The sequence below is a fragment of the Peromyscus maniculatus genome, chromosome 12 (assembly GCF_049852395.1).
Source record: "Peromyscus maniculatus bairdii isolate BWxNUB_F1_BW_parent chromosome 12, HU_Pman_BW_mat_3.1, whole genome shotgun sequence".
Taxonomy (NCBI): domain Eukaryota; kingdom Metazoa; phylum Chordata; class Mammalia; order Rodentia; family Cricetidae; genus Peromyscus; species Peromyscus maniculatus.
The window spans coordinates 10,239,558-10,254,553 of NC_134863.1; the positions used below are offsets into that span (position 1 = coordinate 10,239,558).

The 14,996-nt window shown below is 39.0% G+C and overlaps 1 protein-coding gene across 1 annotated transcript in view; it reads left to right on the top strand.

Annotated features, from left to right (window-relative positions):
• The window catches only part of LOC143268193 (uncharacterized), a 91,691-nt gene that overhangs the window by 48,511 nt on the left and 28,184 nt on the right, over positions 1–14,996 (top strand). The window contains exons 16-18 of the mRNA XM_076549336.1: positions 853–920; positions 1,656–1,680; positions 5,036–5,143. Coding sequence (XP_076405451.1) covers positions 853–920; positions 1,656–1,680; positions 5,036–5,143 — 201 coding nt within the window. The remainder of the gene's footprint in view (positions 1–852; positions 921–1,655; positions 1,681–5,035; positions 5,144–14,996) is intronic.

A 14,996-nucleotide genomic window follows, 5' to 3' on the forward strand; every position in this document is an offset into this window, starting at 1 on the left:
AGTTCATGGGTTTTTTCTTGAGAGTGGCTAATGAAAGCACTCTCATATATCACTAGGCATTTATCTGCCAACATTCTATCGTTACACATCTTCTAAGTCCTGGAGTTTCTTTTGTATTTCTAGTTCTGCTCTTAGCTTGTGATTCTCTTCCTAGTCCGTGCAAATTTCTTTATGTTTTTTGATCTTGGAGTAAAATGCTGACATCCTATACAGCTGCTTCCTTCATAGTGATTCTCTTCTTTCCAAGTTGAGAGTTTCATGTGAGACTTTTACTACATAAAAGATTGTATTCCTGCCGTCCTCATCTGTCAACTCTTACCTGAAATTGGAATGATAAAAATTGTAAACACAAACACTAAAGTTTAAACACAAGTTTGGTCACAGGGAAGGATAAAATTCTTCTTTCCAAGGATATCAATGCCTTCTCTAAGCCCAATGACCTGGATTAGAAACTCAGAACACACCTGGCAAAAGGGGAGGAACAGATCCCACAAGCTATCCACTGACCTCCACACCCAAAATGAGACCTCACAAGTGGCCCTCCAAACAGAATACATGTGAAAATGTTAATTTAACAATACACAATCAAAGACAGATTATTTTATGTTGCTTTGGGTGTCCACTGTCTAGAAATGCAACAAATCTCTTACTCATATCTCTCCTGGTCTTTCTCTGCTTTAATATCCTTCAAGGGAAAACGGTTCAGCAGCTGCCCAACCATCCTGTTCAGTAGGTCTAGTCACATGTCCTAAGTCCATGCACTTTTACCCACATCAAGCAAAGATGCTACATAGGTAGGAAGCAGGACCAAGAGCTGACAGTCTGCAAGCTCATGACTTTCTCTCCCCCTAGTTATCCCAGAAAATGATGACACACTTAGACCAGATGGCCGCACAATGACAGAAGTAAATTCATCGGAGGTAAGAGAGCCTTTTTCTCTCTAAAATAGAAAGGTTACTTTAGTGATCTTATGTTTCAGAGGATATCCCACTGAACAACAAAACTGAGCAGGCATCATGGGTATTAGAGAGTTAGCTTAGGAAGGGGAGAAGAAGAATTGTACCAGCCTGTTCCAAACTGAATAGAGCATCAAAGCATCCAGTGTTAATTATCAGTCTTGTGAGCAGGCCTTTTCTTCTGGAGAAAAAAGGTTCTCTTTAGATAAAACTTAAAGTTTTGGTTTAGAAGTTGTCAGGCACTTCAGATCCCCTCAATTTCCATGCAGTATGTTCCACAACAGTCATATGGAGCAAGCTTCTTATGTCTAGTGTGGGGTTGCAGGTGGTTAGACTTTTAACACATGAGCATTAGTATAAATAATTGAGGCTACATTGTGGCAGGGTTAATTTCATAGCAGTATCATAAAGATGCTCCAGCATGTTGCAGTGTGGCTTAGGGAACATGTAGCAGAGACCAAACAGATAGTGCCTCTTGATCTGGTGTGGGAACCAGCAAAAGTGGGAAGAGGTACAAGTGAGGAACCCCAGTTCTTTTGTGACACCATCATATGATATACTAAAGCAGAGTCTTTTATTTGAAGACTCTTTCCCACCTTGATTTGCATTATACCATGTTGATATGTGTTTCAATGTCCCATGCAAACAGAACTCATCATGACCTAGGCCACAGACTGTTTTCTTTTCTTTACATTTCAGGTGCATTGCAGAAATCGAAGACGAAGTATGTATTATGGAATCTTTTTCCTAAGACACGTTTTAGAAATGAACTGTGTAAATACTTGGTATCCTTATATCTAACCAGCCACTGTGATCTATGACACTGGGAAGCATTTGGACTGTATTTTTTAAAAAGTGGGTCTCTAAGTTAAAAAAATAGTGGAGGCATTTGTCCATGTGCACTGGATTCAGCTATGATGCCTGTAGTTAGTCTGGAATGGTGTACACCAGGCCACATCTAAATCTGTTTTTTCCCAAGATAGGTATCCCAATTGCTCAGTCCAATCTACAGGGACAAGCTGTTGAATTACCCTATTAGGATACACGCTTGACCTTTATAAAGTATATATGTTCAAAGCCCATCATATGCAGTACATTTATTTGTTTGTGTGCTACTCTGTGAAAGAATAAACCATGGCACAGAGATAAGTGATGAGGCTGTCCATGGAGATGAAGAGACCTTCTATAGCCCCAGCACTTGGTAATCCCTAACTTGGAACATCCCAGTATCTGCCTTCAATAGGTCAAAACTGCAGAGATCAGGACCCTGTAGTGACTACCACAGAGAGCCCAGGGCATTACTTCTCATCTACATACAGACATTCCGAAGAATGAAAGGTTAGAAAGCACACAGGCTTCTAGTCAGATCACTGATTCTGAGAATGGGAAACATACTGCATGGCGAGATGGGGCAGGTGTGTTTCATTTAGAATTTTATAGTACATGGATTAATCCAATAAGAACTAATGAAAAATGGAAGGAACACTTCTCAGAAAAAGAGCACAACAATTGTTTATACAATGCTCAGCCCTGAACACATATACATATAAAGCATAAAAGTAATATTATGTATACTGATCAGGTTCTATTTATTTGATTTGGAACACACACACACACACACACACACACACACACACACACACACACTCCAGTTAGTGAGAAAAGGAGCCATGTTTTGAAAGAGAGCAAGGAAAGGTTTATGGGTCTAGAGGAGGGTTTTCATTGAGAAACAGGTGTGGGAAATGATGTCCTTATTATAATATCAAAAAAAAAAGATTTTTTAAAGAAATAGTTTGATATGATGGTTTTTCTATATCTTATATTTCTTTTGTCATGTTTGGTTGTTATCTTTCAGAAATTTTTTTCTAGTGGGAGACAGACAGAATGGATCCAAATGAGATGGGAGATTGGGAGGAACTGGCAGGAACAAGGGGAGGAGAAACTATAATTTGGAATATTGTATGAAAAAAATCCATTTCCAACAAAAGGGAAAAAATGAAAAATTTAAAAATTCTCTCATGCAAATTTAAGATCAAGATTTTAATAGAAAAAATGAAAGTACTATATATCAAAAAGAAATAAATGATTTAGCAAAAAAAAACCAATAGCATGAGCACAAAAGAGACACTCATCTTAACAACAGTGTCCACTAGGAACTCCAGTTACCTCTTGGCTCTGGATCTGAGCTGACACATTTTCCTAATAGGAGGATGTTTTTAAAGATATATTTATTTTTATTTTGTGTATATGAGTGTTCACCTGTATGAATGTATGTGCACCATTTGTATCTATGATACATATGCAGACTCAAATTAGCTGTATGGTTTCTAGCAACTGGAGTTATAGACTATTTTGAGCTGTTTTTTCTGTGTTAGAAACCAACCAGACCTGTGTCCTCTGCAGGAACAGCAGGGGATGTTAACCTCTGGTCTCCTTAGCTCCTGGCAACAGGTTTTTAAATGTGAGCTAGACTCTGGGCTCCAAGGGGACTTCTGCTCACTGGTAGTCAGTGTCCATACTGCCTGTGAGTGGGAACACTAGGGGGACCACAGGCAGCAGGTAGGAGTAAGAAGAGCATTGTTATTTGCAAAATGGTTTCTGTATATCTGCTCAGGCATGTGCTATGAAGGCCTTTGGCAAAGAAGAGCTAGTTCTTGAGAGAGAATGTGGTTCATTGCATACCTACCATTTCTAAGGCCTCGGGTGTGAGCTCCCAGTATGCAAAAGATGTGCTGTGGTTGTATAGCTTTATAAACCTCCTTCAGAGGTGCTGATGGGAGAATTTTAAGTTCAAAGACATCCATTTCTACAAAGTGACATTGAGATCACTGTGGGCCAGAGACCTTTTCTCTAAAAAAAAGTGAAAAGAAAACAACAGAGGGGAGTAGGACTTCGTCCATTGCCCCTATGTCTGTGTGGGAGAAGATTCTGGAGAAACAGAGCTTTCATGAAGAATGGATGAGCAGCATCTTGCAAACTCACACGTAGCCTGTGTAGACTACCATTCTGTTAGCTGAACTCAGTTCAGATTGTCCACACAATTTCAGGTGACATCTGTCACCTACAATGGCACCAGGCTGCTTTTCCAGCCTCTTCCTGTAGAGGGTTTATGCAGCGTGATGTGATTAAAAGAGTTTCCTTTCCTCCCAACTTCCACGTGACAACTTGGTCTAGATTGACTTGGAGCCTGGAAGCATTGGTAACCTCCCAATTTTGTTCCGGAGGTTCAGACTCAGTCACTGAGAGGCCAGTGGCAGGTTGAGGATGATAGAGGAAGGTGCTGTTTACTGATCCAGGAATCCCACAGCTCATTTGGGACGAAGCTCACACTTGGAGTCAGGGACTGCCTGGCAGAGCATGTCTCCTGTCAGTTGTTTCTGTCAGGAGAGGTCGTCACTGGCACACAAATGCAGCTGTTACTGCTCCATTGTGTGAAATGTCACAAGTTTTCAAAGCTTCTTACCTTCCTACCTCCCATGGACAATGCCATACATTGTCCATGAGATGTACTATTATATAAGGGGTAGTCAAAGAATGAAGAATAGCAGTTCTCCAGTGTTCTAGAGTAAATGAAACAGTTTGTCTGAATTCAGTTACTCCTGTGTAGCTGAAGTCTTCTGGTATCTCACAGAATCACAGGGCACTTCTGAATGCCTGTGCTTTTTCCTATAGTATATATTACAAAGATCTGTATTAGCTTAGTGAGTCCTGTGGGTAGTCCTTAAGAAATTCTTAGGGTCTTAGTGAGCAGCTGGTGAATGGAGCCATTGCAAAGGTGTCATGGGCTCTAAGAAGGATTAGAGTGATACCACTCTGCTCTGACACCACACTCACAAAGTGTGTTCAGTCATGGGGCACTTCCTTCTGCATTGCCACATAAATTAGCTTTTACTTGTCATGTTCATGTAATGCTTAACTGGTTGTACACTATTCAGTGATCCTCCTGAAGCACAATCTCACTCTGATGACTGTACCCGGAAACAAGCAATCAGATCAAATGTACAAACACACAGTTGTTAGTTTCCTCTGTTTTTCTGCCATGAGGCTGACATGAAACTCTATTCTCGATGCATTCCCAGTTTCTCCTTTATTGAAGAGAATTCAGCAGAGACAAGCAATACCGCATACAGATGTGATGACACCAGAAATCTGTAAATTTTATTCTATAGAAATTCCTAATGAAAAAGGTATGTTGTGAATTCTGTAATTCTGTCCAGTTGTGTAATGTGGTGATAATCATTTTCTTTATATGTAAATCTAAAGAGAAGCTTAAGACTATTTCCCTATGTAGGATAATTCCAATATATCTAAGTCTTCAATGTAAACACAACTACAGATTTTAAAATGCATCTGATGTTACCTTTGGCTCTCATTCAATAGCATGAACTGTTGGAAACTGAGGCTCATTAGTATGAGTCAGGGTGGCTTCACCTGCTGTAGACAGGAATGGGTGGACCACCCTCTAATCCTTTCTCCCACATGTGGGTAATGCAGATGGAGTAGAGCTGATGTTCCTCAAGGCACATTGTTCCAATGTCACATGACTGAGGGTGAAATTCAACTCAGTGAATTTGGATCAGTGTACCTGGTTTGAATCAATGAGCAAGGGTCCACTAGTGGTCATGTTATGCATTGTCTTTGAGTTAGGAATGTGGTAAAGATTTCATTAAGGAGAAGGAAAATAGAAGGTTCTTGTTCTATTCCAATTACAGGGACATGATGGAAAGTGAGCAGAGTGTGCTATTAAATGTGCTTTGCTTATCCTCCTCTCCTTTGTACACATTTCCCCAGAACATTTATTCTTTAAGTCCGTGATACTACCAAACTTTCAGGGTTTGGGATTCAGTTACTAGCTCTGCATTTTACTTCTGCCTGTCTGAATAATTTATTCAGTTGTTGTTAAAAATTCCTGTGAAGATAACCTAAAAGGGAAGTGGTACTTTTTTTGAATATAGTCTCAGCTTATAGACTGTAACACAGGGTAATTATATATACAGGCAGGAGTCTGTGGCAGAGTCCCATTATAACCTGTCAGTGACCAGAAGATTTAATGCTCATGCTCAGCTTACCTTTTTATATATCCTTGATCCCTTCCTAAGCCATGATGTCATGCAGAGTTCAGTAGTCTTTCCACCTCACCTAACCTAAACTGCTCTAATCTCACACTTGCTGCCCAGTACTGGGTATCATCCAATTGACTGTTGAGATTCACCATGACAGTGCCCATGAAGTGTTGTGTTCACTTTGTGTACTTACCTGTGATAGAGCCAATGTGGCTGGTGAGGAACAGTATTCTCTCTTTTACTCTAAGGAACAAGATAGTCTTGTAGGTGATAGTCTTGCAGAGTAAGCCCAATGATAAAGGAAGAACAGAGCCCTTCCATTTCTTCCTTCAGGACTTGTAGCAGTCCATGCATAGTCCTCTGTTCACTGTTAACTCCTTCTTCATGTGGCACCAACAGTGTAGAGTGCTGGGTAAAATGTCTGACAGAACTACCACATCTGCAATATACTGCAAAGAAGTGCCTAGTGTTAATGTGTAGCTCATTCCCAGCCTATGTGCCTCATCCTGGACTGCCATGCAGGATGACTGAGGTGTAAAGGAGGTCAGAGACTTATTCTTCATCCTTGAGCCTCTGACCTTATGAGTGAGCAGGGATCTGATCTCTGACCCCTGCCTTGGCTCTTTTTCATGCATTCTTGATTCTGATTCCAAGATACTGAGGGTGTCTTAGGAAGTTCCCATAAGCTAATACCCATGTTCCAAGAGCTGAAGGACATGAGCAATTGGGGATCCACCTTCTTGACACACATCTTGCTACAGGCTGTGTCTGTCCTCTATGTTTTGTATATTTATGACTTTGTACTCGAGTATCTGATATGGTGTTCTTTGGGCAGAAATGAGTTCATATCTGAGGATTGTGGTTCCTCCAGGCTCTCCCCTCTTTGGTAGGTTGATGGACTTTGATCTTTACAAGTCTGTCTGATCTTCCGCATTATCTCATTGAACTACTTGGGGCTTGGCTCCTTTTCATAGACAATCTCAGTAGCCTTAATACATTGTGTCTCCTCTCCTTAAACTCAACAGTTATTACTTCTGAGCAAGGTGTCCCTCCTAGATCTAGGAGCAGTCTCTACCCCTTTTATCTTCCTCCTCCCTTCTCTGGTACCTACCTCTGGGATACTGAGTCCTCTAGACACTGTACCTGGTATTGCATCAAGGTGTGGGATATTCTTTCTACCTGGGAACATTGAAACATTGCTCAAAAGAATGCCCATCTGAGTCTCTTATGATACTGGTGGGTAGAGGTGAAAGTCTGCTGTTGAATACATAATGCACTTGAATATGAGAAAAGAGAGGGAAGAGTTGAGTCTAAAATCAGCTAGGAAAGGTCTCCTAATCAGAGTAGTGTAAAAGAATAACTAAATTATATAAAAAAAAACTGAAGGAAATTGTCCCAAAATTTATGGAAATTGACAAAGCCAAACCACTGACTTTTGATGGTCAATTTGGAACTCTCGAACACCTAATGCTCTGACCCCAATTAGTGCAATGTCTGGTAACTTCCTTGACACTGTCTCTTCTTTATACCCGTCTGTAGCTGTGCTGCAGGCAGCCTCATGTACAAACACCCTCATTTTGCATGGAAAGGCAGAAGCCTCTGAGAAGTATCTACCGTTAATGCTTTTTTGAAGACAACACATATGGCCTTCACCTAGGCCTTGCCAAAAATGTATGACTTCTATTCATGGATCTGGCTACCTTGTGTCTGAGACTAAGTGGTGGGATGAGTTAAGGGTCCTGGGTGAGATTTCAAAAGATGGTCCTAGTATTGGCCTCCATAATCTGTTTGGTGTGGCATTGTCACACAGGGTGAAGAATGAGTATCATGGGTCACAGTCAGCAAAAGGGCTGACAGATGTGCTGCCTTTCTGGGTCTGGGCCTGCTGATGGGTGGAATGGAAGGAGAGAAGTGATTCAGACTCATAAGAGAGTTGATAAATCTGCCTGGGTCTGGGCATAGAGGGCCTTCATGGGTGGGCAGCACATTATCATAGAACAGGTTTAGAATAGGTTTCGAATACTCCAGAGAGCCTGGATATGGGGCTCTTGCCTGTGTCCAACCCTGAGTTGGCATTTGTTTGAGGGTCCTTCATAAAGCTAGGCAGGAAGGACTATGGAGGATGATCCCTGCCAATACCACCACTGTGGGTTCTGACATTAGGGGATCAGAATGGAGGGCAGGTGGTAACTGAGTGTGTGGACTAATGTAGGATAGTCCACACACTCCTCTCACATCCATGCACACGAACACTTACATGCAACCAAGCAAATGCATCTAATCCACACCTATGATCAAAACTACACTCACACATGCACATTCATGCATACCCATGAACAAGAAATCTGAATGGCATGTGCACAATTACAATAAAATCATAACCATTTGTGGTGAAAGTTGTAGTAAAGTTTAATTATTGGCAAATATCATGCCACCATTGAGATACATAATCACTTGCATGATTTGCTTGAGTTTCCATGTCATTGCTCATTGCAGAGATTGTTTTCTTGGGGCTCTATTCCATTGGAACTGATTTATGTAACATTTCACTTGCTCAATTTGAGTGTTTATTTCAATCATAAGACAGCAATTTCCTACACAATATTTAGAAAATCTAAAGTTCTCGTTGTTGTTGGTTTAGCTGATTTTATGAATATCACATGAACCTACTAAAATTGATATACTTATGATATAAATGGAACATGAATATTGTCTCCTTCTCAACATATGAAATAAAGAAGCAATATATGTTAAATACACAGATTTCCATTAATGAAATGAAATGTTTAAAACTCCCATCCATGTCCTTTGAAGAATGGAAATTATCATTTAAAACAATGCTTGAGTGTGCTAGACAAACATTTTTTAGGAATCTTTTAATTTATTCATTTCACTTACCAACCACAGATTTGTCCCTCATTCCCTCTCTGCTCCCACTCCAGCCTTTTCCACCAGCCTACCCCTCATCCCCTCCTTGGAAAATGTATGGCCTCCCATGGAGAGTCAGCAAGCCCAGAACATTCAGCTGGGACAGGTCTACATCTCTCCCCTTTCATCAAGGCTGTGCAAGGTGTCCCTACCATGGGCAATGGGCTCCAAAAGCCAGTTCATGCTCCAGGGATAGATCCTATTCCCACTGTCAGGGTGCCATGAAACACACCAAGCTACACAACGGTCTTGCCCAAGTAAAGGCCCAGTCCTTTCCCATGCATGATCCACAGCTATGGGTCCAAAGTTCATGAGTGCCCACTGTAGATGTAACCAACCGTCTTATTAAATAAGAAACACAGAAACAATGTAAAAGAGAAAGCCGAGAAGTCAGAGCTCAGAGCTAAAATCTCACCCTTCCTCCTGCTGTCCCAGCTTCGCGAAAAGAGACCTACTTCCTGTCGGTTCGTATTTTTAAAGTATGTTGTTCTGCCTTCTCATTGGTTGTAAACCCAAACACATGACTGCCTCGTCACTGTCTGAATGTACAGCCCCCTAGGTCTTAAAGGCATATGTCTCCAATGCTGGCTGTATCCCTGAACACACAGAGATCTTATGGGATTAAAGGCGTGTGCCACCACCGCCACACTCTTGCTATGGCTCTAATAGCTCTGACCCTGAACACACAGATATCTATGGGATTAAAGGCGTGTGCCACCACCGCCACACTCTTGCTATGGCTCTAATAGCTCTGACCCCCAGACAACTTTATTTATTAACATACAATCAAATTAATATTTCAGTACAAATCAAAATAATATTTCAATACAATTAGATTACCACCACATTTCCCCTTTTCTATTTTAATAAAAAGAAAAAAAGCAAAAGGTTATGACTAACAAAAGAAAAACTATATACAAAAGTACAATAACTATATACAATATATACAAGTAATAAATACCTAAACAGGTATTTGACGAATCAGAGAAAATAATTCCATTATCTATCCTATTTTGATAATTCCAAGATGTATCTAATGTACTTTCTATCCTAATTAATTTTCAACTATAACTAACTAATCTTCAACCATAACTAACTAATCTTCAACTCCCTCAGAGACCCAAGAAGGGAATAATATTAGCTAACAAAAATAAAAACAGGAAGTGCATGCAAGCAACTTCCAAAAAATTTTGTGAGTTGACAGAAACAGCCAGCTGCCTGGGCAGTCACCTGAGGTTTCTCCACAGTGTTGGGGCATCATCTTCAGCCTATAGGCTTAGTGTATCTGACAGACTCATTTGTGAAGTAGGATGTACACAAGGTCAACAGTTCAACCTCACATTGGGTGAGAGCAGTCCACGTACCAGAAACACCTGAATTCCACTAGTGTCCTGTCATGATTCAAGATTTTAAATTTTGGAAATTGTTGACAGTTTTTTAATTCAGCTGTCCATTCTTCTTGGCTGTGTATATATGGCTTCATCTCAGCATCCCCTTCTTCTCCACATCCCTCTATTAAATGCCAGTCTACTTTTGAGAGGCATGAGCTTTCAGCTGCTGTTCCATTGTACAACAGAATCCATCGGCCCTCTGCCTGTTAAGCTGCCTTCGAAGAAAAGGGCACCGTACCTTTTCCGGATGCGAAGGCCACTTCAGGGATGGGGCCATATTGTCCTGGCCTCAGAAGATGCCTTTTGATAAAGCCATAACCACACTTGTTTTGGCAAGAATCAGTAGTCCCTTGTTTCGTGATCTGTCTGTCCATTTTGTCCTGTTGATTCGAGGATACTTTGTTGTCCAGTGGCTAACTTTTGCCAGAATGAAAGTTGACTCCATATGCAGTTTCTTCAATGCCCATATTTTCTCTAAAGTAGATTGGTACTGCCAGGAGCCGACATGTCTCAAAAAAGAAAAATTTTCTAAGTTATTAAAACATTTTAAATGCCATATTCTGTAGATCTCTGAAGGGTTTGAAGATGACCTGTCTAAAACATCTCTGCTCAATTTTTAAAACATATCTAATATGACTACAAGTTCTATGATAATGTCTAACTACTAGCTTTCATTTCTTTATATCCTAATAGTTGATAATAATAACATTCAAGGATCAGAAATTTGCATTACATTGTTAAATGGATGGAATAAATACAATTAGAAATATACATATAGCATTTTCTAACAATATCAGTTTCAAATTTGTGTACAATATAAAACAATTCAATCCAATGTAAAGTACTTAAAACTAGTAATTGTCTTTTTCTTTTCTTTCTTTCTCTTTTTTTTTTAAACAAGAACTTTAAATCTAATCTCCTTTGCTTAGCCTTTTTCCTAACCCTTGACAATAACTTGTAACCAACCCCCCTAAATACTGAAAATTATCCCAGACCCAAAACCCATTAAAAAGACCAAAAAACCACCCGCCCCACACCACCTCTTTGGGAATGTGGGCGTCGTATTCTTAAAATTGCTTCCTGCTGGGTATGGGCGAAGTTTTCTTTATCCTGAAAGAAAAATTTTAGGTTAATTGTCAAATTCTAGGAGAGGTAACTATATCCTTCATTATCCAGTCTGTGTATAATGCCAAAGTTGAGGGTTTATCTCAAGTCCTTATTCAAGTAATCTTTGAGACTGGATCATCTCAGCTAGTCATCTCAAATTTGCTCTGAGCACCTTGTAGTTCAAAGCTGATCTGTGGATGATGTTTGTCAGCTTAATGATATTATTATTGTCCACGTGGAATTGTTGTTGTTGTGGGGCCCCATCTTCTTTCTGGAGACTTCAGTTGATGTTAGGCCAGGCCGTGATTTCCTGCAGAAAACTGATAAGAGACTCGAACACAAAAACATATATATGCAGCTAGCCTTTTTTCTAGAATTAGTTAGTACTCTATGTGACCATTCATATCTTAACAAAGTTTAAAATGTATATATATATATTAATCTTGTAAATTTTGATATAAAATTTATACTTTCAGAAAAGTTTAAAGAATCAGAATAGAATCAAAGAGTTGAGATTAGTAATAGAATAATCCCTTAATTAATTTTGCTTTTGTCCTGTACCATAGCAGAAGATGGCTCTTATTCTGGCATGACACAGGGAGTTTGCATTTTCCTTTTAACAACATGCTTGATTTTAAAGAAGGAGAGAGCCATTCTCCAACTCCAAAGTCAGCTTTAAATTTTAATTGAACTGGGACTATTAGAAAACCAAGAGTGTTAAATCTTTAGAGAAAAGCAGAAACAAACATTTAGGAAGACATAAAATTTTTTTAGATAATATATACCCATACACCGTTTCACTCTGTTTCTTGGGATAGATGATTTGTCCCTTTTCTTCAGTTGTCTCATTTGTCCAGTGTTCTTCAGATTCCTTAACCTTCATTCTCCTAAAAGATAAAAACAAAAACCTTTCCCCAAGACTAATTTTGGGGATGTTCCTTTTTGGCAAGTTATTATCTGATGAAATGAAAAGGCATGTTTTATTGATACAAGTTAGTTTAAATTGGATGTTCATGCTGGTTGATGAACTATCACCTCCTCTAATTAAGAGGTCTCTCTTGTTCAAATCGAACCTTTATCAATTTTGATGGTACCCACAGCTTATCTTCTCCTGTAGAAACAAAAGCAAAACCACGTCCCCAATGTAATACATACCCTGGTTTCCATTCTGAGGTCAGCACATCCTTAAAGTATATAGGCTGATTTAATTCTGTAGTTTTTTCTATTATCCAATGTCTCTCTGCAGCTGTTGTTCCTTTCTCATTGGCATTCAGAAAATTCAAAGTTAGAAGAGCATTATGTAGTCTATTTCTGGGGGTTTTTGTTACCCATTTCTGTTTATTTAGCATATCCTTTAGGGTTCTGTTTGATCTTTCTATAACTGCTTGACCTGTAGGATTATGTGGTATTCCTGTAATATGCTTTATATTGTAATAAGCAAAAAACTGTTTCATTTTAACAGAGACATATGATGGAGCATTGTCAGTTTTGATTTGTGCAGGTATACCCATGATGGCCATAACTTCTAGCAAATGAGTGATTACAGAATCAGCTTTTTCAGAACTCAAAGCAGTTGCCCATTGAAATCCTGAATAAGTATCGATAGTGTGGTGTACATATTTCAATTTTCCAAATTCTGCAAAGTGAAACACGTCCATCTGCCAGATTTCATTTCTCTGAGTACCCTTTGGGTTACATCCTGCTGGTAATGGCGTCTGATTGTAGAAGGAACAAGTAGGACATTTCTTTACTATTTCTTTGGCTTGTTGCCAGGTTATGGAAAAATCCTTTTTTAAACCTTTACTATTAACGTGATGTTTTTTATGAAATTCTGAGGCCTCCAGCACATTTCCTATCAATAATTTATCAATTTCATCATTGCCTTGTGCTAGAGGGCCTGGCAGACCAGTATGGGATCGAATGTGAGTTATATATAAAGGATGATTCCTTTTCCTGATTGTATCTTGTAATTGAATAAATAGTGAAGTTAATTCTGAAGCATCAGGGATAAATTCTGCAGTCTCAATATGTAACACCACTCTTTCAGCATACTGAGAGTCAGTTACTATGTTGAGAGGTTCTGAAAAATCCATTAATACCAACAGAATAGCATACAATTCTGATTTTTGAACTGAATTATACGGACTTTGAACCACTTTACTTAAATTTTCTGATTTGTAACCTGCCTTTCCTTCTTTGTTGGCATCTGTATAAAATGTACGAACTCCAGATATGGGTTTTTGCCGTACAATTCGAGGCAAGATCCAATCAGCTCTCTTTATAAGATCAATTCTATTGCTTTTGGGATATTTGCTGTTAATTTCTCCCAAAAAATTACTGCAAGCTCTTTGCCAAGGTTCACTTTCTGTCCATAATTTTTCAATGTCCTCCTTAGTTAATGGTACGACAATTTCTGCTGGGTCTATGCCTGCTAATTGACGAAGTCTCATTTTTCCTTTGTAAATCAAGTCAGAGATTTTTTCCACATAAGTTTTTAATTTTTTATTTGGTTTATTTGGTAAAAATATCCATTCCAATATAATATCTTCCCTCTGCATTAATATTCCAGTAGGAGAACGCCTAGAAGGTAAGATAACCAAAATGCAATCCAGCTTTGGATCAATATGATTCACGTGTCCTTCATGCACTTTCTTTTCTACCAAGGCTAATTTTTTCTCAGCTTCAGGTGATAATTCTCTTGGACTATTTAAGTCCTTGTCACCTTCTAAGGTTTTGAACAAATTAGTCAGTTCATCATTTTTTACCCCAGCAATAGTTCGTAGATGAGAAATATCTCCAAATAATCTTTGAAAGTCATTAAGAGTCTGTAGTCTATCTCTCCGAATTTGCACCTTTTGGGGTCTAATTTTTTGTAGCTCTATTTTAGATCCTAAATAATTAATAGAATCTCCTCTTTGTATCTTTTCAGGAGCAATTTGTAATCCCCAGCGAGGCAAAATTTTCTTTACTTCTTCAAACATTATTTCTAAAGTATCTGCATTTGAGTCAGCTAGTAAAATATCGTCCATATAATGATAAATTATAGATTTAGGAAATTTTTTACGTATCACTTCCAATGGCTGTTGTACAAAATATTGGCACAGAGTTGGGCTATTCAACATTCCCTGTGGGAGGACCCTCCATTGAAATCTTTTAACCGGTTGAGAATTATTATAAGTAGGCACTGTAAAAGCAAATCTTTCTCTGTCTTTTTCTTGTAAGGGTATTGAAAAGAAACAGTCTTTTAAATCAATAACTATGAGAGGCCATCCTTTTGGTAACAGAGTAGGCAAAGGCATCCCAGATTGTAGAGAGCCCATTGGCTGAATTACTTTGTTAATTGCTCTAAGGTCTGTTACCATTCTCCATTTACCAGATTTCTTTTTAATAACAAATACAGGAGAATTCCAAGGGCTGGTTGATTCTTCAATATGCTGAGCATTTAACTGTTCTTCTACCAGCTCTTCTAAAGCCTGGAGTTTCTCTGTTGTTAAAGGCCATTGCTGGACCCATACAGGCTTGTCTGTTAACCATTTTAAAAGTAGAGCTGT